Source organism: Epinephelus moara, chromosome 1, assembly GCF_006386435.1.
Source record: "Epinephelus moara isolate mb chromosome 1, YSFRI_EMoa_1.0, whole genome shotgun sequence".
NCBI classification, from domain to species: domain Eukaryota; kingdom Metazoa; phylum Chordata; class Actinopteri; order Perciformes; family Serranidae; genus Epinephelus; species Epinephelus moara.
Window position 1 is genome coordinate 27,343,260 of NC_065506.1, and position 26,203 is coordinate 27,369,462.

Consider the following 26,203-nt stretch of genomic DNA (forward strand, 5'->3'; position numbering starts at 1 on the left):
GCTGCAATTAAGAGAACAAAGTGAAGAAATGTTTCCGTTACATATGCTAAAAATTGAGTTAGTACAAGTGAGCGTTTCACAGCCCTGGTTTGATGATCCAGAGTCCCTCTGCTTTAAGTTCTGGATATCTAATCAGGAGCAGATGTACACCTGGGATGTCTGCTGTTTGCAGTTAACCTGGAAGGATAGAAAACCGACCACTGCTGGCTCCTCTCAAGGAGATAGTATCACACTTAACATTAATGTATTATATAATTTCATGTTCACTGGGGTGCGCACAGTGTGAGTATTATTATGCTCCAGACTTGTTTTTTGCCTGCATGGTGGGAAAGTTTCACGGACCACCAGCACCTACTATAATAACAAGTGAATCACTCACTCTAATATCTTTTTTAAAACAGACTCCATTTAAAATATTTGCATTAATTTCCCTAGCTGACTCATGAGGTCAGTTCTGGCCCAAGGAACAGTTAAGAAAAATCAAGGTAATTGAACAAATTCAGGAGTTTTGGGTTATGGTAAGAAAATATTGCAACTTTAGATTACTCTGACCATTAGAAGCTCTGTGGAGGAGTGTTTTTACAAGCAGGGGGCTGTACCATAAAGCGAGATGAGTGGGTCAGTGAGGTATGTTGATTCTAAAGCCAGAGTTTTCCTACAAAGGTGGCTGGATCACTATGGTAAATTATGCTACAGATCTAACCTGGTTGGGGCCAGATTTTGGCTTGAAATAGGCTAAAAAGTGCCTTTCACAGCTCCTTTGAGTAGCGTCACTCTATAGTAAATGCTGATATATGAGCAATACTGATTCTCAACTGAGAAAATATGTGCACTTTATCCAACTTATTGAAGAAAGAAGCCTTCTATAAAATCATCACACATAGTGCAGGAGCCAAAATTATTGTCAGCAAACTCTAACCCATTTCCGTTTTCTGAGTTGACCCCATTTAGTGGCTGTGGATGGCTGAATATAAAGCAGAGGGAGGCTACCTGGAGGGTGTGGCCGGAGCAAGTAAAAAAAAATCTTTGACCTCACATCCTCAAGGCCTAATACAGACACTGTCCTTGCTTTAATTTCTATAGAATCCTTACTTTATCTTTAGAATCCTTATTTAAAGTTAAATTTACATCTTTTGAGCGTTCATTTTTTTGTTTATAATAAATACTCATTCGTTGTTGTTGTTTTTTTTTTTTGGAAAACATTTTTGCGGACAATGGATTTTTTGGATATGTCGAGTCAGATGTATTTTTGCTCAGCCACCATAGTGGTTATATCGGACCAAGAATAACCCCTACAGGTAGCATACATTCATAGTTCACTATGTTACTAATCAGTGTGATGTGAATTTGCATATGAAATGCGGTATATAGTTCCACTGTATGAACCATAATCAGGGTTCCTGCAGATCCTTAAAAAGTCTTAAATGGTATTAAATTTGAAAACTTAAGGCCATAAAATGTCTTAAAAAGTCTTATTTTTACTTGTGAGAAGTCTTAAATTTTCAGATGAAACTTAGACTAACGGAGACATGTCTGAATACCTAATCAAATCTACCTATTACTGTATCTAGTTACATGAGTAGTTAAATGATTTTATTACTTTATTACTTGTAATGCGGTCACAAGTAACGACATTGAGGCAACTTAGAAGATATACTGAAACACTGATGAGATGAGATGTGAACGTGATGTTCGCTGCTGTGTATTAATGCCATTTGTTGGTGTTAAATGGTATTAATTTTTCTTTGTTCAGGTCTTAAAAGGGTCTGAAAATGTCTGAAATTTGACTTTAAAAAGTCTGCAGGAACCCTGATTATGTTACCACTTTGTGTTATGTTTTTATGCTTGGTCCTTCTTCGCTGAAGTCCGCATTACACTGTCGGCATATCACAGCTAATAGAACACTGATAAATAAATTGATGAGTTTCATGGTGTTTATCACAAATAATTGTCAATCAATAACATTCATTTCACTTTGATTTGCCCAGAAACTTTATTATAGGACAGTTTCAGACATAAATGCAGTTTAGTCAGGAGAGACAGAGGAGTAAAGTAAAGATAATGTTTAATACAGAATATGAGTGTACAGATTAACAGATGATTTAACAGAAGTCTTTGGCGCTTGGACACCAGAGGGAGATATTTTGTGATTGAGGGACATCTGAGCGGCAACAAGATAAATCCCCCCCATGGAGTTCAGACACTGCTGGTGGCTGATGACTCTGAGGCTGCTGACTGCTGAGGCGGATGAGGCTGATGAATCCATAAAGACTAAGTGGTGATGGGGAGGTGGAGGGTGTTCACGACTGCAGCAAGAAAGAACTACAGCAGAGAAGGACCCATTTTTAAATGAGGAGCAGTAAGATGATAGGCTGACAGAGGTGTGTCGCTGTGCTATTGATTGATTGTGTATCAGCTGATGACTCAATTGACTTACCTATGACAGCTAGAGATAGTGAGTGAGCATGCGTGCAAGGAGTGTATGGCAGGGTGAGAAAGAAACTTACAGCCTGATCATGAAATGTATTGTCTTCCTGACTGAACTCTCACTAGAGCTTCATTTGTTGAGCATAATGTTTAAATCTGCTGCATCAAGTTTAACATTGAAGAGGTGTACAGTTTACAGCTGTCATGTTATAAATAAACGGAGTGGTAACATAAATATTAAGTGGCGAATTTACACAATTAGTAATTTTCTGCTAGCATCTCTCTCTCGCCTTAATTGAATCAGTAGTGTTGCTTTTTACTGTAATTTTTTTTTTTTTTTTTAATGTTCCACAAAGGTAGAAGTAGGTGGTATGCACTGAACGCATCATTTGACTTGCTTTATGTGAGCATGAGGAAGACAGCCTGGTTAACAGAGCAAGTTAATAACCACCTTCATGGTAACTGTTATCTCTGACTGGGGCTGTAGAGTCGAGCCAGCAAAGGCCAAGAAAGCCTGGTGTTGTTGAACTTGCTTCGTGGTGCAGTCCTCTGGTCTCCATTTTGTTGTATTGTACTCATGCACAAAGTGAGCATGCAGTCAACAAGGTACGCATTCGTTTTGACGCTATTCCAGTGTGAACAGTTGCAAATAACAGTAGCACTGCACCAACATGGCAGTGAATCTGCTTGGTAGCAAACATGAATGTAAATAAATGCACAATTTCAAATATTTTAAGCAGAAGGAAATGCATTCAACACATTTGAGGGGCCTGAGGGGTGCACACTGTGAATGTAAACATAATTCTGTTACCAAGAGAACTCAACAAGCTCCACGGCTATAACGTTGTCCTTGACATGAAAAAAAGAATGGTGTTTGTTCAATAGTGTATCGATTCATGACTCATTCATATGTGGTGCAGTTATTTTTCTCATATTCCAGAAAAGAAAAAAACATTAGAAAGTTGCAACTTCACTTTTTATTAATGTTAACTTTTTTATTGAATCAAGATACCATGATTAGTTTATATATATCTACAGGACATACTGTTTATATGTGACTGTGATGTACAGTACAGTGTGTCTGCTCTGGTGCAGCTGTTGCTTTGTATACCTGTAAATTAGAAAAACAAAAATTACAGACAAAACATTAGACAGCCCACATATGGGTGAAGATAATTACTGCTTTCCCCACCTCTGAAGGGACTGCTGATGGAAAAGATGTGAGGTGAAATAATTCGTATTATACGTTTTTGCATTTCATATTGAAATTCGCTGTTGCAGATGCACTGATTGATATGTGCTGTGAGGCTTGTTTACGGCGAACAGGTGCCAGGTGTTTGCAAAGTAGGAGGAAAATAAGGCTGCTGAAAAACATTTAGAAATTACAGTTCACATTCAAATAAATCAGTGCTGAAGCAGGATGTTGCCGTGCCAAGTGTGCGGTGGGACTGTACAGAATGTGTACGTGTTTGGGAAACACTTTGATTAGGTTTTTTGCAGTTGATCAGAGACACAGATATAAACGGAAACAATACAGCCAGTGTCTTCGTAAACTTCATGATGAGACGAACCTCTCCTCTGAAAGAACTTTTTTTTTCCCGGTGTTGTTGGGTTGAAAAATCAAACTGTTTCACGACTTTATAAATCAACTCAGGCTCTCTCTAAAGAAGCCAGACACAGCATGATTTCACGGCAGCCGCTTTCTGTCGGCTTGCAACTGCTTCACATTCCCTTTAAACTTGAAAGGTACCAGCAGTTAAAAGTGAAATAGTGAGAACACGGCCAAAGTGGATTTATACAAGGGTTGATGAAGCACAGTGCTGATAAAAGTTTTATTTTTTTTCCAGTTTTATTTGGTTGATAATACAGTATACTTGTGCTAAAATTGCAGTTTTATGCACTCACTTTCTGACATTTCAAAGCCGCCTCCGAAGCTTGGCCTTTTTTAAAGAAACGGTGATCTGTGTTACCTTGAAATTTTACTCATAAAGGGGTAGACCTTAACATCACTGTAATTTTGAGTAAATTTGCAGAAATATTGTCCCCACTTATAACTTATGCGGATTTCTATGATTATTGGTCTTATAAGTAGCCCTGACTCTTTCATCCTGCAGGGTATGACTCATCGTAAAATATATAGCTCAGGTAATAACGGAGGTAAACTTTGAAGCCAAACATTAAACCGGACGGACTGCCTCTATCTCCTCCCCCCCGTGTTTTGAAAAGCATTGCAGGCTAAGTCTTCAATATTGCAATATCCCGTTATGACTGGTAAGCCCCATGGAGGTCTGCAGCACTGGCTCAAGCTGCTGCCTCTCTGGTCCAGTGATCAAAGCAGTGAAGCAGTGAGTACTTTTGGCCTCCTACCAATGAAATACTGCCCACTGGACGAGGACGTGACGACGTCTTGTGGGTGGAAGTTTGCTCACACACCAGCATTTACTCACCTATCTCATGCGGGATCTTCACAAACTCTAGATATTGATGGAAAATTCATGTGTGTGTGTTTTGCAGACGAGCTAAAGGAGAAGCTGCAGGATTTTGTGTCTGAGACTAACAGCCAGCGGCCAGGATTCATTAAGATGGTGCGTCATGCCAAGCAGGAGGGTCTGATCCGGTCCAGAGTGAGCGGGTGGAGGGCTGCCACTGCCCCAGTTGTTGCCCTGTTTGATGCCCACGTCGAGTTCAATGTTGGCTGGTGAGTCACTCGCAACGAGTGCGGCATGAGGTTAGCACATCCCAATACGAGAGCGCTGGTTCTTGAGTCATATGACTCTGTGTGGGTTTACTGAAGATTATTTCATTAAAAATCAAAGACTGTAGCTTGGATCTCTTTCTGTGTGACTGTGTTCTGTCTCTATGACCAAACCATTCATATCATGCACAGTAAATATATTTATAGACTAAAATTTTCCTTGTATTACTAATTTAATATCTAGTGCTGTGTTGCATGACTGCTAAATATCACACAATATGCATAGACCAGACGGCCATCCTGTCATATCATCATCCTATCATCAAGGCCACGCCCCCCTTAGTGGGATAGAAACACATAAGGACAGAAACAGGACAATGCCAAAAAGCCTTTGTGTAGCAGCTTAACCAAGGCTTTCACACTGAAATCTGAGGCACATAACATTCTGAATATTCACTGTGAGTGTGGTCAACAGCTAAATGATGCTGGAGACAGTTACTTTTGATAGATAGCTACTGTTAGCTTGAGTGGGAGGCTGTTGCAGTACAGTCATACAGTACAGCAGCATCAGACTGTTGTCTTCAACTTCATCAAACTGTAGGATTTGGATAGGTTGGTTATGTACAGACAGCACTTAGCCTATCAATACTCAAATATACAAGGCCACAAAACACGTCCATGAAACAAACCTGTTTAACAAAAAAATAATTGCACACAAACTTGTCACAACTATAATCTAAACACATCAATTGCATTGACATCTACAGGGTCTTTGGGTTTTTTAATCCCCAAAAAGGGGCGTGGTCTTGACTCTTTGCAAAGTACCCGAGCCTGTCACATTTTAGTTCAAAAGGGGTCACATATGCAGCACTCCAGACAGGCAGGCAAGATGAACAAAAGGCAGGCTTTAATGTAACAGCTGGTTCCAATGCAAAAAACTGACTGGCAACAAAAACCAAAGTAGTAGCTGAAACAAAATCCAAGAGTGAGCATAAGTACAAAAAAACTAACATAGGTACACACCAGGATTGCACAAGGACCACAAGCAGAAAACACAGTACACTGGGAATAATGAAAAAGGGAAGAAAAACAGACGAGCTGATGCTGAAACAGGGAAAACACACATACTAAATACACAAGCAAACAAGGTTTTAAACGAGGGACAGGTGAAAGCAAGGCAAAGGGACAGGAAGAAAAACAAGGCATGACAAATGAGAAGCTTGACTTTCAAAATAAAATGGGAAACAAACTAAAAGCAAAACCCAGGGTCATGACAGTGTCGATCTTGCCATTGGCATATGCTGTAAGTTGACAGCAGGAAAAAGTAAAGGCAAGTAACGCCCAGTTCAGACCAAAGTTTTGTGACAAGACGTAACCATTTTAGAACATTGCAGAGAAAAGTTGCAGTGGTGTGAATTGGCCATCTGAGCTCGACTCGAGCCGGCTGATGGTGTCACCTGCAACTCAGCTGGTCACATCGCCGGCAGCTGATTTTAGAACGTAAAGCTTATCACCTGTTTCTACAGCCCTCTTTTTCCATCCTCACAGTATGCTGCTATCGCACAGTGGGTCGCTGCTGCTGCTCCCTGTATGTGCCTATGCCCCTCACACACATTCTTATTGACTGATTAATTGGCGCTGGATACTTACGTCATGTAGTGTTTTTGTTAGGAATACAGTCCATCTGATGCTCATTTAGTTAATGTTTTTCGCCGTTTCATCACTACTACAAATGCAGCTGTAGCCAGTATCTCACTATCACCATCCTAATTCATATTTAACAGACTATATTCAGCCAAAAACATAAGCCTGGAAAGCTGGAAATCAGAACGGAATGGAGAGTTGTTGCATCGAGATGATACACCGTCTCATCTAGTTGCGTTGGTGTGAACCGGCAGTGTTCTAGAAAGTTGCAGAATGGCGCAGTGCAAGTAGTTGCAAGTTTCGACTTGTCTTTTCGCGAATCTTTGGTCTGAACTGAGCATACATGTAAAGGTCACAAGCACCAGCAGTTTGCTTATTCAGAAATGCCTCAGGAGTGCATATTTAATGATATTGGGTAAAGTACTATGGAAAAATTATGGGAACTTTTTAAAAATTCATTGGTAAAAATGTGTGTGAACACTGTCTTAGCTTATCATTAAGACTTAAAACGGGGAAACGGCTAGCATGTATCACACAGAGAGCTTCAGGGTGCTGGCAGGAAGATTCTTTGAAATTAATTCCAAAGTGACAAAAATGTCACACGCTGTTTTGTCATCAAGGCGACATGTATTTTGTGGGGAGCATAAAACATTGTGATCTCTTTTGCCACACTCACATTAAATGACCTTGTACTGTAAATGTATTTTGTAGTTTTTGTGTAGTGTTTGCAAACGCATTAACGTAACATTTTATTGCCTCATATTTTGATTAAAAAAAAAAAAATTCCATCAAGTTATCAGATGAGAAATAATGGTTTGTCAGACTATTAAATTGGATTGAATTAATCATGAAATTGTGAAATTGGTTTTTAAAAAGTGCCCTTACATGACAGACATAATCACAAAGGTAATGGAGATAGCCTGTCAAAACAAACACTCGATAAAATGACTTTCTCTTTACGTGTTTGAAGGGCTGAACCCATCCTGCAGAGAATTAAAGAAGACAGAACCCGCATCATCTCCCCATCATTTGATAACATCAAGTACGACACGTTTGAGATTGAAGAGTATCCGCTGTCGGCCCAGGGCTTTGACTGGGAGCTGTGGTGTCGCTACCTTAACCCACCCAAGTCCTGGTGGCACAGGGGCAACAAGAGTGCACCCATCCAGTAAGTGAGCACCACTTGTCTTGATAGCCTAAATCAAATGATTATATGATATTTTTTACCTGAAATTAAATAAGAAATGTCAACCCCTGCTAAAGAGGTAATTCATGCAGCATTCAGGAACAAATTATATGTTGTGCAAGGTCACATCTCTCTTCCTTTCCCTGCTGTTACTATAGCAACAGTGTGAAGCTAACATTACTTGCAAAAGACAAACAAAAGTGATCTTAATTATCTTTGATCCCCCCAGGAGCCCGGCCCTGATTGGCTGCTTCGTGGTGGATAGGCTGTACTTCGAGGAGATCGGTTTGCTGGATGAAGGGATGGAGGTGTACGGGGGAGAGAATGTGGAGCTGGGCATCAGGGTGAGTAATAATGTCACCCCCTGAGGCCATGGGCCATTGTTCATCCAGGTAATGTGTGGAAAATTAACTATGATAATGACACTTAATGGCTGTTGGGAGCAAGGTCACTGAGAGCCTCATAGTCCTCTCCTTATGTAAAATACTTAACTCAATGAAAAAGTGTCATTTGGCTGCAAGCGATGTCGTCTGTGTATTTAAAAGTGGTTTACAGGTGGAGTGATTGTTGGTAAAGATGAGAAGTAGAGCTCTGACCGATTTCGGATATCCAGCCAGCTTGTGTTTTTATTTTCATGAAAGGTCAGTGTTCTGCAAACTGCTAAAGAACTGATGATATAATAATTTAGTTGAATGCAATTTATCCTCAGAGCTCCATTATGACTATAATAAACCAGCAATGCCTGTACATTCCAGTGCCCATACAGCCATACTATTTAGTATGCCAGAAAAAGATTTAGTCACTGCTAGTACATAGAATGTCAAACGTAATATGCCAATAATAGCGCCAGCATATCTTACTGCATCTGGTCATATTTCGCAGTATGCAAGCCAGCATGCTTTTCTGGCTATTCTGACCCACAGTCCTCTGCACAGAGGAAAGTACGTCACATCGACTGAGCTGCAGAAAGGTGACAGTTCAGTGACAGCTGATAGAAGCTGCAATGATTGATGACAGCACATTTAAGTGACTGATGACCAGTGGAATAGATAGTAATAAAAGGAAACAGAATTGTTTCAGTCGACAAAATAATCAGAAAGATCACCAACAGAAGACATACCTATGGAAATGACATGAAAGAGAATTGACATGTAATTTTACTGTTGTGGATCCCGCTGATAGAATCTACAATGAATGCAGTCATTATTTAAAATTCAAAACTCCATACATTGCAAAGTAACAACAGCTGAACTCTCTGGGTGAACATCCATCTCTGGCGAGCTCAGGGAATGGCAATTTGTATCTCCAAGGTAACGTCAAATGATGACGTTAAGCAATAGAGTCGAAGTTAAAGGCATGTTGCTATGAACAATAAGCACGCCCCAGTGTATGCATGCTCCATGCAGCACTACATACTTTGTAAAGGAAGCTGCAGCACATACTGATTTTTTTAAAAAAAAAAAAAAATATATATATATATATATATATATGCAATTCAGAAAGCAGGGTACATTTTATCTGTCTCCCTTTACTTTTGGACCCTTCTCTGTCAGTGACACCCATGGGTCCCTACTGAAGACCAAAGCAAATATATCGTTGACAAAGCAATATGACCTCTGGGGCTATTTAGCAGCTGTTCTGAAGCGTTTGATCGTATCAGCAGTGCTTTGAACCTTACAAGTATAAAGTTTCATTCTCAAAAATACTGAGTGACTTCTTAAAACAGCTGAGGGAGGTAGTTTTTAGCAGACGTTACTCAAACAGCAGTGAATACAGCATTTGTTTGGGACTATTTTCAGCCGTGGATTAATACATATTTAATGCTCTAGTAAGACAGTGTATGTGAAACACATGATACACATTTCAGGCTTTGGCTACAAATTTGTTACTAAGATTAGTTCATTGGTTGGTTTTGGTCTAACCATGGGATCTGTCGACAGTAAGGAAATACAGAATATCACCATACAGGGTGACTAATGTAATGACAGTCACATGCTTTGATAGGAACAAGTAAACACAGTTGAAGAGATGATCCTTTAGCAAATGTACCCAGAACACACTGTGACTTTGTGCTCTCTCTTGTGTAGTGGCAGCTAGAATAAATAATCACTACAAATTAATTCTTAAGTCTGAATGATCACCTTCATCCCCCGATGATCCCACTGAGGCACGTGTGGGAGTCGTAGGACTCAAAGTCATTGTTACTGTTAGCAGTGTTGTGTGAAGAGAACGGCGACATTGTTCAGAGCAGATCGACGTACTGTGTCGGTACTTGTGTCGGTACTTGTGTCGCATTCCTCTCACCATGCTATCCTTATTTTGTACACCTACACCATGAACAGCTCTGACTTTGAAGGGAACATTGACTGTATATAAATAATGGATGACAACACAGTGACGTAACCATTTGGTTTGTGGACTCCCATTTTAAAGGTTTGGCATTTTGACCATTTCTATCTTGGATATTTGGAGCCAGAAGAAATGAGAAGTGACCGAATTTGGACAAGAGGGTGGAGCAAACCTTCACGCTAGCTGCTAGCTTGGTTAGCACAGTGCATTTACAGTTTATGATAATTGTGGTAATGTTACTGCTAATTTTTGCAAGCCAAAAAAAGGTAAATACCATTGAAACTAAATGTGCTAAGAGAAAACGGATCATCAGCCTCCATAGAGGGTCGTTTAGTTCAGGATGTTCTCAACTACTAATTTCTCTGACGTTTAAACAGAAGTTTAAACTTAGAATAGTCGACTCATCTGAAAGTAAGAAAACACTCGGCTGAAATGTGTTGGACTTTGCGCTGACTAGATAGGGTGGCAACATTTAATCAATGATTTGAATGATCCCACATGTGCCTACATTTAGTACAACCAAACACTGGATTAAACCCAACATGTTTTAAATTGCTTTTATGAATTGAAAACACAATAAAATGGCCACAGCTATGGCTACGCCTACTCTCTAACAAACAATATTGTCACTGTGGTAGCAACTTACTTGACATCAGATGGCTCCCACCTGTCACTCAAAGCAGACACGCACTAATTATGCACAATATTTAATCCTTAATAACATTTAAATAGTGACTTAATATAAACATTCACACCCCTACAGTTGATTACACATGTATTTCTGCCGTGAAGTTGAGCATTTGAACATGAGCGTCTGTGGATGGACTCTCTTTTGAAGTCAGCCTTGAGTGGCCATACGAGGAAGTGCAGGTTTTGGCACGTCCGCACTGGCGTCATTTTTCAGCCCAGGAGCTTGCAGCTTGGATGGAAATCATTCAATGTGGTGTTCACATTGGTACCACTGGCAGATGGGCCAGAGAATGAACAGCTCTCCATGGGGACACTTAATGATAGCATACATCTACTGTACAAAGATCATTAATGCAGCTATCAGCCTGTTCAATAACAGCTAGAAGCAGGGGACAACTCCTCCTCAGCTCCTCTCTGGCTAGATTGCACTGTGAGAAGGAAATGGAGACAAGTTTGCGACAGGGTGCTGAATGTGGAAATATCCATCCTCGCTAATGACAGAGATGCAATCATCAGTAAAGAAGGGAGATTAGTCCCGTAAGTCATTTTCCTCCAGAAATTACATGCTTTTAGAATTCCTGGGCCTGATAATAGTCCCACTGATTGCTTTATAGCTGGACACATTGATGATTTTATCACATATATTATAAGCCAGGGCCACAGCCCTGTGTATAAACAGTGTGATGATTCATTCTGCTTCATTGCTCTGTATCTTAGTCTTGACTTCAGTGTTTCACTCCATGTTGTTTACTTGCTTGGTTGTGTTTGACTGAAGGAACTCGTCCTTGCCTGGAGGTTAATGTAGTTTAGAGTTCAGTAATGCTTTTGAAAGAGAGGGTGACACTGTGAGCTGAGAGCTACAAGACTGGAGGACCCTGGCTTGGCCCCAGATTAGCAGTCCCATAGAGCCCCAGCAGGGTCTGTCTGTCTGTCTGTCTGTCTGTCTGTCTGTCTGTCTGCAGTGTATTGGTCATGCCTCCAGACCACCTGGCAGCACACAGACTGGCTGCTGACGGATCCTCAGAGACACACTCAAAGCAGGCCAGCAGCTACAGGCTTTGGCTGAAGCTTGAAAGGGATGTCCTGGGTAGTGTGAGGGTGAAACGAACCGCTGCTCTCTGTTCACATTTGGTCACAAAGTGAACGCTGAATATTTCGATCATGATGTACATAATTATCAGTCTGATGAGGTATAATGGTATAAAAGTTTCATTTATTTGATGTGCCTGTGTCCTTTACATCCTGATGTGCATCTGTACTGGTGGATGTGTTGTTGCACTAAATCATGAACAGGACATTAGAAATTCCTGAGTCTTTTAATTTGAAGTATACACATCAACACAGTGTTACAGTGTTGTTTTTCCTGTGCTTCATAAAGTGTTGTAACTTTATTTTTGTGGGAGCAAATATTTATAAATGTGGAATTCGTACACTTTCCTAGAGATGAATCTGGATTGATGGTTTTAGCCTGTGAAGGTCGGACAAAGCAGTTCATGCTTGTTTCCCCACAGCTGTTAGAACCAATTGATTTGAGACTGAGAAACTTTCACATTTATGTCTGAGGGAAAAGGGGGGGCATTTAAACCGTGATCAACCAAAATATCTGAGGTTTCACTGACTATGCTTATACACACTAATATTCCACTATTATTCCCAGTTTGACAGTATTCTGAATTTGATTTTGCTCCGTTTGGATATTCAGAATTAGGTCTTTTTGATAACGTAGGTTCAGACAGTTCCAGTTGCCTCTCTGTCAGCTTCACCGTCAGCTCTGTTCTTTGTATACAAACCAACAATCCAACAATTTGCAAGGCTGAGGTACAAACATTATCAAAGACTTGAATATCAACAGGTTTTTGGATATGCACAAATATGGTAATACCAACCTTTTCAAGAAGGTGGTTGGAGCAATGAAAAAGGGAGGCTGTGTTTGCACTGTCCAACAGGTCCACCAGCCGTGGAAAACACTGAAAAAATCCTTTTTGGATGCAAAGAAGCAAAAAACAAGTGGCTCCAACTGGTCTACCTTTGTCATATTTTGACATGTTAAATGACATGTTAGGGGCCAAACACATGCCGTGTCTTTAACCACCTGGAAAATGCGAGGTCAGGCGCTGGGCACTACTTTTGTGCCTTTTTCGAGGCAGCTTTTAAGAGCGCAGCGGTAGGTTGTGTCTGAGGTTGCTAAGCAACCTTAACAAGCACTGTATCATAGTCTATTTACCTGAAATCCTGAGTGCAGAGCTGATCTTCCTTCAGGCACTGTTTGTGTTTGGGCATATTGTCCGTGGGTCAGATGAAAAGCTCTGGGAGCTCTGCACCAAAATGATCAACTTTTCCATATTTACCACAAGCCAATATTCATGAAGAAGGGAAAGATATACGTCGGCTGTGATTGGTTGGTCCTCATCACATGACATGTGGTGTGCACTGCTGCATTACAAAAGCTGAACTCGGTTTATCTCAGGGTGCAGCCGTCGCGCCCTGAAAATAGACGCTCGTGAACGCCTGAGTGCCGCAACAACGTCGATCTGGCATTTGAGCACACCTGCCGGGCGTCCTCATTGAAAATAGTGAATTTTAGCATGCAAAAAACATGGTATGTGTACGGCCTTTTAGGGCACATTAATCGGAGTATGCATGGCTGCATGTGAAAGGGAGTGTTAGTGCTATATTCATTTTCATTAGCTATGTAAAGTAAGAATATTGTCTTTTTTTAAATAAGGGCATAAACTGTAATATTTTGTGAGTGTTAACGTAGTCACTGACAGTACATGCATTTGTTCAACTCTGCCATTAAAGTAATGGAAACATCATGTGGACGACACATAAATCAGCTCACAGATAATGTGTGCAGGGGAGAGCGTAGTACTGCACTTCACTAGCTTTACTTCCTGTTTCAGTCCTGAGCATTTATCCCAAAGAGACCTTGTGAATGTTGGGAATTTATGATGATGCCATCTGTGGCAATAAATTGATAATCCTGGGAAGTGTGGTCCTTGTCCACTATAAAACAGAATGCAGAGTTATGGTACTGTCTGTTTGTTTGAGCTTCAGGTCACAATGTGTTGATTTGTTTTGGTGTTTTTTGGATGGATGTGCAGAAAACCTAAGATATATATTTTTTGTGAAGCGATCCTTCAGGTCAGACTTCACGGTGGAAAAAACAGCAAATTGGACAGGACCCTGAAACAGAATTATAATACAAATGATTTCCCAAAACACCTGTGAATACCTGGTGTTGTGCCAGTGAAGCCAGCATGGAACAATGCATCACAAAATCACCAAAGCAGACATCATCACTCTCAACCAGTGCCAGGGAGGTTGTGTTGAGAAATGAGGATCATTGAGGGCTATGAAAAACAATTATGAGACAGGCTTTGTGCACAGTATTTATGGAAGTGGCAATAAAACACCATTACTGTCATAACAATGATTTACACATTAGATTTCAACCACATATCCAGCTTGCAATTTGTATTCATTATAAACAAGGTGTGTTATTATCTGTATGAGCATTTTAAGTAGCAAGGTGAGGAGCACAGATAGCACAAAAGACCAGGTTCTAACAGTGATACATTATTCTGCTATTATATTTAAAAATACAGTTTATAATCATGAATCAGACCTTGACAGCTTACACAATGCCATCAGCTACCAATTAAAAACATTTCCACACATAAGAAGATGATGATGTGTTGCTCTGAACAAATGAATTATATCTGCTGCACTTTTAAAATTTGATTAAAAAAAAGTGTTATATATGTATGAGGTAGGCATATAAGTATGACTGAGGGCACATATATAGAAAACCTTTTAATTAATTAGCTCTGATTCAACTTACAACATATCACAACAGTGGTAGAACATGATGGAGAACATGTAAATGTCTAAACTATGCAAAATGTATCAGTGTTAGCTTTTAAAAACATGCTCACTTAACGCGAGCCTCTGTATTTATTTCTTTATTTTTATTTAAATGTTTCTTCCTCATTGAGATTAAAAATCTCCCTTACAGGAGCATCTTATCCACAACAGGCAGCAGCATATTAACCCTTTGAAACCTGGATAGACAGCAGTTATCTTGTGCTACATTCAGATGCCTTTTACAAACATTTAAACCTTTGAAACGTGAGCACATTGGTTTGATTTCTTTTGAAAACGTGCAAAAGGCAATGAGTAATTTGGCTAGAAATGTCCTGCAAATTGCAAGAAAACAGTAAAACATAACAAGAAAAATAACCAGAAAAAAGGTAAGAGAAGGGGGGGAAAAAAGGAAAAAATGGCCAGGAAAATGCATTTAAAATAATTAAAATTATGATTTAGAAAAAAAATCTCACCTTCAACACCTTTTTTCAGGTTCATTTCTTTGTTTGTTTGTTTTTTGTTGTTGTTGTTTTTACTTTTTTAATTATTATTTTACAGGAAATTTTCATGTAATTTTTCCAAATTTTGTGCTAATTTTTGGGTCATTTCTAAATTCTTGGGTCAAGTTGCTTGTTGCCTTTTTACGTGTGTTCTTTAAAGGGACCAGGCCAATTTGCTCAGGTTTTAAAGGGTTAACGAAACTGATTGTATTTCCAGATCTTTGCTGAGCAACAGATTTGTGTGAAAGGAATTAAAGGCCTGTCCCATACAGAAGCCTGTCCCAAATTAAGGCCCGCTGAGCAAATAATAGCCCGGGCTATTAAACTAAGTTGCAGACAAACAACATGTAGCAACTAAAAACAATTAAAATAAAAAAAAAGAAAGAAAGAATCTGAATCGCAGCACACCAAGAAATCAGGTCTACATATCCTCGCTCAGATGGAGGCAGATATTCAGTCAAACCATCTATGACCTGATGTACCTTCCTCCAACTCCTTATTCTAATTTATCTCACAGTTTTTCTCATTTACTTGAACAAATGTGTCCATTCAGAAGTTACATTTTCAAAACAGTACACACACACACACACACACACACACACACACACACACACTGGGCAAATGTTTCTACCAAATGGCACAACTTGTGGTCAAATGAATTTATTCTTTCAGTCTGTACATTTGAACTGGTTCAGCCTTAGTTTGTGCTATGTCTGTGCCATTTGTTGATACTTTATGTATATTTGTCCCCCCAAAAAAGGCAAGTAAGCATATCACAGAATGAATTGTATTCTGTTCTCCAAAGATGATCTTACTAGCTATAACAAACCCTGCTGTACTCTGCACCAAGCTCTTTTTTGAGAAAACAGAAGATTTGTTGAAATACAGTACTGAAGAAAACAGTTTTCTTGGTTCATTTTATTGTTGTGTGCAGGTCTTGCCATGAAAAGTAAGACCTCCAGTAAGCACCTAGACTTGACGAGACAGACTTACAGATTTATTGTGGTTAAGTGTTTGCTCTGCATTCTCTCTTCCAAATAACCAAAAGTATTTCACACTCAGGAATACTCAGTAACAACTAAAAAATATTGTTGCATCAGATTTGTCCATGTCATTCTTTTTGGCTGGACCTCCACAGCCATATATATAAAGGTTTTGACCTAGTCTGGTTTCCATACTTTTCAAACTCAGAAATGCTGAACACTGTAAATGAAAATAAGATTAAAGCAACTTAAAGCTCTAGTTTCTCCTCCTGCTGTGACTCCTTCACCATGCATGCAAACTCCTCATCCTCAGGCCCCTCCGCCACAGCCTCTTACTCTCCTTACATGCCTTTGACGTCTTGCTCGCAAATAGCAACATAGAAGTGGCGTCATTAGACACATTAGGACTGCTTGCTGATTTAAAAGCTGTGCAAAGCAGTTCCACACAGGTGCAACAGAGATTCATAATTGGAAGAGTAATTTATATCAGCTGTGAATAGATGTTGTTGCTTTTGTGTAACACAGATAACAGGAAAAAAAGTTTTGGGTCCTTCTGTGAGATCTGTGCTGAGTATTTTAGAAAAGGGCGTGAAAAATGAGTGAGGCAAATGAAAATGTGTTCACACATTTGCAAGAGAAGACTTGTGCTGTGCTAACAAGGTGATGATGAAGATCAAATGGATCCCTGTTTCATTAAGCGTGTTTTAGCAATCGAGAAAAACTATAATTACAGTAAATTGTTTGCAATTACCTTCTTTGTAAAGCACATTACAATCTGATGAACCTAAAGCAGAACAAGTTCACGCAGCATTATCAGTAACTGTGAATAAATGATTGATGAAGCTGTCGTTTGTTGATCTGATATGTATAAAGATACAGTCAGAAAACCATACAGCTGTAATAAAATGTGCTGTTTTAGATCCTTTACAAGGCAGAAAAGATTAGAGTTCTGTTTAATCAAATAGGACAACCACCAAAAGTTGCACCGTAATGACTCTGTCTGTAATTGTAGAAAAGCACTGATTGAGTTTCATGAACCCTGCACTGCTGAAAAGCTATTGAATCCCGCTGCGTAATCTCAGACCAACAGGACAATCAATGAGAAAGTCCTTTGTCTGCAAGAGGTAATGTGAATGGTAATGTAGCCCTCTGGTACAATCATAAGGAATACCAGAGCTTCATGCAATAAAAAAAATCAGATAGTAACACATAATTAAATCTTAACATCAGTTCACAGTGACCAGGAGGGCGCCTGTAATATGACGACAGTATTTCCTATCATATATTGAAAAGAAACATTATTTTAATTATGTTAACAGTATTAACAGTAAACAGCCACGAGCTGCCAGACTTCTCACAAACAACAGGCCACTTACTGAGCTGCTTCATTACTCTGCCTCATTTGTTTCAGACCTGACTTTAAAATTATTTTTAATTACCTATAGGGCGTTTCATGGCGGAGCTCCAGAACACATTAACTAAACTTTTAAAACCGCACTTCACTCCATTAACTTAAATTACATTTGTACCTATTATTTCCTCGCTTGTGTTGCTTTTAAAACATGTCAACCTTTGTTTTCGGACAAGTGCTGCACAAACATGTGGCTTATTACTTTAGAAAATATCAACTTTTATCAAGTTTTAATGTGAATATATACCAGACTAGTGTATTCATGTATGAATATGTACGTCTCATTCGTGACATGCCGAGTGTTTTTTAGAACTTTTTAAGTCTTTCTCAGACATTCACTCATATTCCACAAGACACTCGAAGGACCTTTATCTTCTATATTGTCGGACTTCTCTCAATCGATATTAATTTAAATACAGAGGACCATGTCTTTGGAACAACCTTCTTCCATCTCTACAATCATCAGCTACATTATCACCTCTACTACAGACAAAGCTCATCATTACAGGATGAGCAACGTGAATATATTTATCATATAAACATTTCTGAAGTCGGACTAAAAAGACTTAAATATATCTAGATATTATACAATATAGATTTTATTAGATGTAGTACATCAAATGGCAATGTGGTTTAATTTAATTATATTATAATTCTCTCGTTCTGTTACGTATTACGCTGTACCAGCTAATTTGCAGCTTCTTTAAATCCACATGAAATTACACCCTTTAGTCATGAAACCGTTCTGGAGTTGACTGATTTGCTGAAAAGATGGAGCTGATGTTGAGAGCTCAGCTGTTTTAGCCGGCCTGGGGAAACAATTTCAGCATTGTGGAGAAAAGTTAAGACCGGCTTGAGAAACGGAGGAAGAGAAGAGCAAAGAGGGATTGTGGTTTCCTTTACGGTCGTGTTGCCCTGGGCAGGAGGGGAGTGATATCGCAGGACCGGATGAGGGTGAACACAGTGCAGCTGCAGCAGAGTGGATGAGCCGTGGTAGCGGAGTTTTTCAAGCCCCCACTTGCTCTGGATGGGAGATTCAGTAGCACAGAGTGAATACTAAAGCTTGAACATGGATCCCCATGGAGAGGAAGGATCATATTTGACAGATCTGGTAGATGGCAAACCTGCTGCCTCAGGTTTTGGGTGCAGTGTGGGCTTTGTGCAATATTAACCCCTATTTTGTTTTCACACTTCTGTCTGAGCTTTTTGTCCAGAGTCTCTGAATTCATATTTATCCGCAGGCAACCTTTCTTTAGCTATCTCCCTCTGATAAATTATTATTCATGGGTTCCTTCTACCCTGCATACAGTTTTATTTATTGTATTGTGATATGAAAGTGGATATGCCTTGATTTACATATTCATCACCTCAAATAAACATCTTGCAGAAGGCCACATACTCTGTAAAGCTCGCAGAGCCGAGTACAAGTAGAAGATGTAGCTACAAATTGGACTCTTTGAAAATGAGTGTTTTCATAAATGCTTTATTGAAAAAATATCTCATCTTCTCATGTATAAGGTGCTAATAAATGTTGGAGAACTCGCTTGATGAGTGTGTGAAATGTTTCACCCCAGAAGGTGTCATCATGTGTGCAGGAAGTTGTGTCTAATATGCCAACCTGTTGGCTTCACACTCCTTTGTGTCGATGATAACAGTTGTGATGCAGAATGAAGATGCTTAGATTGAAAATAAATCCCTAGTCAAAAATATATTTTGTTCTCAGTGAGCTTGCGGGTGCTCAGACTGCAGGCTTTTTACTTTGGTTACTTGGTAATAAGCGCATCTCATGTGGTTGCAACTGGTGGGATTTTCCCAGTGCAGACGTGCCAGAAAATACCTGTCATTAAGACTGCAGAATTAATTTTTTATGGTATTGCTTCAGCAGCAATCACAGCAGCATTTTGGAAGAAAACAACTCACTTCTCTGTGGAGTTTTAGGCAAGGTTTAGACTAGAGAATATATGTGTGAAATATCTGATCTTGAAATTCCTACCCCATCGCACACACACAAAAACAAACAAACACACACGCAAATGGACTGATTAGCTAGGTTAGTCTCTGACCCAGAGACTATAAAAAATAATGGATGAAGCTACTGTAATGCCACCAATTGGTTTGTGGACTCCCATTTTGAGGCCTCATGGTAGGCATTTCAGCTGTCGACATCTTGGTTTGTTGAAACCAGATGTGACCACATTCTGGCAAAAGGCTGGCACTGTGGAGGACTGTGGTGATGCTTTCTGTACGATCTGTCCCACAAAGTGGCCCCGCCCTTAAATAATTGTAACTTTAAGCCTAAATAAATTGTAAACAGTTGAGTTAAATAAAACTTCAACTCCTCTACAGTTGTCATGGAGGGGGAAATTAGCTTTAGAGATAGAAACAGCTTTTTGTACCAAGTGTTAAACCTGTTCATTTCAGATGTAAAGTTGGGCATTTTAACATGGGGGTCTATGGGGATTGGCTCACTACTGGAGCCAGCCTCAAGTGGCCATTTAAAGAACTACAGTTTTTGGCACGCTTCTTTTTTCGGCCCCGGAAGTTGCCGCTTGGACTGACCTCATAAGGCAGCTAAATAACATTGGGCATTGTGTGCCCATATGTAACATGACACAACAGCACCCTAGGTTAGCTATCAAGGTAGCCAAAGTTTAGTAATTTAAGCAAACGTTGCTAGAGCCATTTCTTATCATGTAACATTAGCTAGGCAGCCATGTCACTGCCAGTACAGTGCTTACTAAAAACAAGGCATTTGTACATCACATCAAGATGCAGTGGAGTTGCTGGCAGCACGTGCAACTGCTGTGACTGTGGTCCTGTTGCCGACACTGGGAGAGCAAGGTTTGGCACTGCATTGCTTCTCAGCAAGGGCACTTTAGTGGAAAATGAGTATTGCAAACTCCAGCTCTAGGCAGGAGATTACAGTCCAGAAGGCACTACACATGTAACCACTGGCGCCTAATTTCCAAGCAACAGTGCCCAACCCATTCTGGCCACTAACAAATACCAAAATGAAGTCACTGACTGAGTGACTATCCACGCAGTCTGCTTAATCCACTACTCACCATAGTCCAGACACTGTGCTTTTATACAAGGGGGCGGGGACAGCAGGGTTTCGTTGGAGACAAAAGCTGCCACCATTTACATGCCACCAGATCAGTCACTAGCAAAATTCAACCGCAGATCCTACACCGGACCTTTAAATCTCAGAGAATTTCTTGTTTTTTAACATAAATTATTGCAAATTCTGAGTTGTGTCAGTCTGAGCTTGTAAAACTCTGGTTGCCTGTAACTATAAAGGAGCGCAGCAGGAGTCAGATTTCTAAAGATATAATGCAAAAATAAGAAGACAAGAATAAGGCTAGTTAGGCGAAAATAATAGTCCTTGGATAATGAGACGGTACAAACAACAAATCAAGAAACTCATCGGCATCTCCTCCCTTCTAGAAAACTCCATGTTTCTAGTTAGATGAGATGTGATGGTAAGTGGTACATTAATAATTCAAAGCTATGACTCTCCACATGGCTGTCTGCATGGATTACTGCAGCCCTGTCTCCTACAAATTGCATTTATATGCATTTATTCTTCATTAGCGATTTATGTTCAAGGGCAGCGTTCAGAGCCAAGTGAGGGTCAGCGAAAATAAAAAAGGATGGTGGTGGTGGTAGACGGGCATGTAGAACATTTACCCTCAACACTGGCAGCCTGTCTTCATTTCCCATGCCACTTTAACAGTCAGCACTGGGATTTTTTAGGATTTAGAGGGTTAGTTAGCCAAATTTAAAAAAAAAAAAAAAATCTTCTCACTTAGTCCTAGAGGTATCGAGCCGTGGAAATAGTTTTGGTTTAATTGGTCTTGGTTTTGAGATTTCTGTCTCAGAGGCCTCCACCCAAATACATTAGAGATGAATGAAATTTGTTTTTGTTGCTCCTGGCATTGAAACAATTACTTAAAAAAACTCTGTAGTCAGAAACAATGTCATATGGGGACCGTGATTATCTGCACCAAATGTTAGGGCAAACATAGTGATTGTTGAGCGATTTTTTTGTTGAACTAAAGTGTTGTACAGAAGAACTGAGAAGCATTTCTGACTAAGTTTATAACAGGGCTGCAACTAATGATTATCTTCATTATCCATGGTGATAATTTTCATGATTAATAGAGTTGTCCTTCAGCTTTGAAAATGTCAGAAAACAGTGAAAATGTCTTTTACAAGATGCTGTGACATCTCTTTTTATGTTTGGTTTGTTTTGTCCAACCAGCAATGTAAAACCCATAGGCCCAATATTTAGTTTACTATCATATAAGACAAAGCAAAACCGCAAATCGTCAAATTTGAGAACCTGCAACCAGTGAATTTTGGCATTTTGACTGAAAAATTCTAATAAATTTTGAAATTGTTGCAGGTTTCTTTTCTGTGAAAAAACTAATCAGTAAATCAACTTATTGTTTTGGCTGTAGTTTAGGCGTACAGATGGTGTTAGTTGCTGCAGTCCTGGAAACAAACTGGTAAGACTGCTGGCTTAATCTATTTGTTATAGTCATGGCTCTAAGGCTTTTAAACACAGGCCCCTGGTACTTAACTGTTCCAGAAAAACTATTAAAACATGACAAGACTTTACTGATGTTCTTGCAATATTTGGAACCTGGGCACCACTGGAGAACGGCGATGAGCTGTGAAAATGATGATATCAAGGAAGAAGAGAGTTCTCAGATGAAGCACATGCTGCAGCTGTGAGTGAGTGGATTTGAAAACGTATTGTTCAGTTAAATTACTGTTTATCTTTGTGGTTTAATTAACAGCCACTGTAAGCATGAGGGACGCTCGCCACCTGCTTCTCATAGTCTCATCAAGTCTGTAGAATAATTTTAACTTCGATGTCATCATTTATTAGATAGAATATAGACTCGTGTTGTCTGTCCTGTTGCCTACAGAACAACAGTATAGTTAAAAATAACAGGACATTAGCTATTAGCTCTCATTTTCAGTTTAGTTCAGAATCAGCTGTTTTTGGCCATGTTTGTTGAGTCACTCATGGAATTTGACTCCAGTGGCTTTGAAAGGTCCAGTGTGTAGGATTTAGGGGCTGACATGGTACATAATATTCATAATTGTTTTAATTAGTTTATATTGAAAATAAGAACTGTTGTGTTTTTGTTAGCTTACAATGAGCCGTTTATATCTACATACAGAGTGGGTCCTGTCCCAAGGAGTCCACCACGTTGTTTACACAGTAGCCTAGAATAGACAAATCAAACATTGGCTCTAGGCAGGGCACAGTCAGCTACTGTACTTCTCCTGCACTCTTGGCACACTGGAAAAGTTCCAAGTCTGCACCCTCACCACTAAATGCCATTCAATCCTACACACTGGAACCTTTCATATAACACACATACTGAGACGTGCACCGATGATGACTTTATGATGATGATTTTATACCTGATCTTTATAATTATGATTTATGTCTAGTTACTTTATTGACTTCTTATTGCATATTACCGAACTGTCTGACTTTATGATCTATGGTTGCATTGCTGCTCTATCTTGAAAGGTGTCCTTGAGTGCTTTGAAAGGCACCCAAATAAGATGCATTATTATTATTATTATTATGTGCGCACAGTGCTAAGAGCAAAGTACAAGAAGATGCACAGAGACATACAGCTTAGATAAGGACAACAAAGCTAGGCAGGAATAACCAAACAAAATTGCTGTTATGTGCAGACTTTTAGGAAAATATGGTTTATAAATAGACAACAAATTGACAAAAAACATATAAATGTACAGGTCAAAATGTTGCTGTAAACTGTGTACAGGGTCACAGAGAGGGTGAGAGTACGTGGGAGTGTGAAGAGAACTTTTCTGGACTAAATATTTCATGGGAAATATAATAAGGTACATTATGTACATACAGTAGGTGGTGGCTTGTGTATGCATGTATAGTACATGTCTATGGCCACCCTGTTTAGTTCTACATTTCGGAATAAGGGATAATATGTAAATGTTATTTTGTATATCAAAGTGTAATGCATTCATTTTTAGCAGTTTTTGTTTTCAGGAATTGTTTCTCACATCACATGCCAGATTTAATTGTTCATAAGAGTAATGTGGGAAGAAACACTTCTCATGTTTAGTTGTTGTGCTGCATGTTTTAGCCTTGCGAGATATTGAAAGGCATTTCTCACCAGTGCGATGCGAACATGCAGTGTGAAATGTGAAAAATAAAGTATGACAACTATGCACACGGGGTGCTGAGCGAATTATCTGCGTTGCCGTGTTCCATTTCGGTTTTCTAAATAGTGCCTGTGTTCAATCCACACAACAAAAACTATCCAGTCAGAGAATGTTAACCCCAAAACTACAAACCATTGCCCCAAAGTCTTAAACCGAAAAACATACTCTCCCTGCAGTTACAAAGATTCTACACCATTCAGCAGCTCCAAACATCAAACCTCTCATCTGACAAACAATCACCCTTCCATCGAAATCATGACCTGCTTGTCCTTCTTAGGGATTTAAGTCCTCACTACCGTTGTGATATAACAGCTGTATGGCACACTACATAATGCCAACCATGGAGGAAGGATTGTTTGATTAAGGACAGACTAGCACCTGGTGTGTCGATGACATTATTCTGCAAAATAATTAGCCGTGTGCTTCTGTTTGTTGGGGACTGTCACCATAAGGTTAGCAAGCTACATTAGCATCTTCATTGCATCCCAGCTGATGCAGAAACCAAAGTGATAAGACATTCCCCATTTGGAAGCAGTGCAGGTGTGACCTGAGGGTATGACAACTTTAAAAAAACAAATGATTTCACTGGTCGAACACATTTCCATTTTCAACAAATGTGACGCAGGGGTGTGCAAGCCTTCATAGCAACCAAGTGGCAACCTCCAGGAATGACGAGTGAAGCTGATGCGGAAGTGCCAAAAGGTGCAGTTCGTTGAATGGCCACTTGAGGCAGGCTCCAAAAGTGAGTCAATCCCCACAGACCCCCATGTTAAAATGCTGTTTACAGCCTGGTACAAAACACGGTTTTGGTCTCTATAGCTAATTTCCCCTTTCACGGGGGGTGAATTTTTTTTATAACTCATCAGTTTACATTTTATTAAGGCTTAAAGTTGCGCATAATTAAGAACGTGGTCTCTTTCAGTGACAGGTGGCGCCATCACGGGTGGCTAACTACTTTGAGCTTCAAACCCGCTCCTCAGAAACCAATGGGTGACGTCACGGTGACTACGTCCATATTTTTATACAGTCTATGATAACAACCCACAAAATCATTTTTTATAAATTCCCGTGCACATTTCCGGGCTTGGGGCGCCCAGTAGCTCAGTGGGTAGGGCTGGTATCCCATAGACAAAGGCATTGGCCTCTAGTTTCGCAGACCGGGGGAGGCGGAGGCGCAGCGCACCTGCGCTTCGCCAACTGGGTGTGGCCAGGCGGATTTTGCAAGTTTGGCACACCGTGCACTCTGGCGCAGCTACTCCTCTTTCCCACCTCCGTCCCTCCTACCTGCGCAAGTCGGAAAGAGGGAGGAGAGAAGTCAATCAAATGAGCCCCTCTCCTCGCCCTTAAATGCGCCGCGCAAAGGCATAATGAGAGTTTACTCAATTCGCCACAGCAGAAGAGAGCGGCAGCGTCAGACGGCCAAACTTCTCCCAGGAGGAAACTGATGTTTTGGTCTGGGAGGTCCAAGCTCGCAGTGTCCGAATATACGGAACTGTGAGCAGACCTCCACGGGCTGATGATGCAAAGGTAGCCTGGGAGGAGGTCACCGCAATTGTAAATCAGTGTTGCATTTCTCTCGTGTGCGCGCGCGCGCTCTCTCTTTCTCTCTCGCAGTCTCACTCTGTTTCTTTTCTTTTGACTTTTCTAAGATGACAGATGCTGAATATATACTCCCTATCTGATGCTGTGGCTGTTTGTGGTTGGCTGAGAGGGATGTGAACTCATTAGTCTGCAGCTGTGTTAATCAAATCAAGTTGGGTTTCCATTACGCGTGCCAAACGTGCCAAACGGTGCCAATCCCCTTTGATCTGACATCAGATGTGACGGGACAGTCGATATAGAGATACATTTATGTGCTGATTGCAGATAGTTGCATTGAATAGTGGTTTTTGTGGGTATGTATTGCATCGTTAATGTGTGTGACATTCTGGAAACCTGCCTGTGAGGTTTTGGTGATGTGTGCGCACTGTCCGCCGGTCAGCCAAACTTCCACTGCACTGGCTACGCTCCGCCTGCGCTGACAGTAGACCTGGTTTCAGCTGGCGAGCTTTTAGCGCACCTTCGGCAAAGCCTTTTGGCACGAAACTGTCACTGTGCCAAGCTGGATCTGTCGACACCTCCCCCTGCTGCGCCTCCACACCCATCTCAGCGCACCTCGGTCTGCCAAACTACCAAACTGGGCGCGCCTCGGGTTGCGCTGCTCGAAACTAGCTCTGC

The 26,203-nt window shown here is 40.3% G+C and overlaps 1 protein-coding gene across 1 annotated transcript in view; it reads left to right on the plus strand.

The window, feature by feature from the left end:
* Nucleotides 1-26,203, plus strand: part of galnt18b (UDP-N-acetyl-alpha-D-galactosamine:polypeptide N-acetylgalactosaminyltransferase 18b) — a 129,731-nt gene that overhangs the window by 67,655 nt on the left and 35,873 nt on the right. The window contains exons 4-6 of the mRNA XM_050053845.1: nucleotides 4,942-5,125; nucleotides 7,737-7,934; nucleotides 8,182-8,296. Of these exons, the coding sequence (XP_049909802.1) occupies nucleotides 4,942-5,125; nucleotides 7,737-7,934; nucleotides 8,182-8,296 (497 nt within the window). The remainder of the gene's footprint in view (nucleotides 1-4,941; nucleotides 5,126-7,736; nucleotides 7,935-8,181; nucleotides 8,297-26,203) is intronic.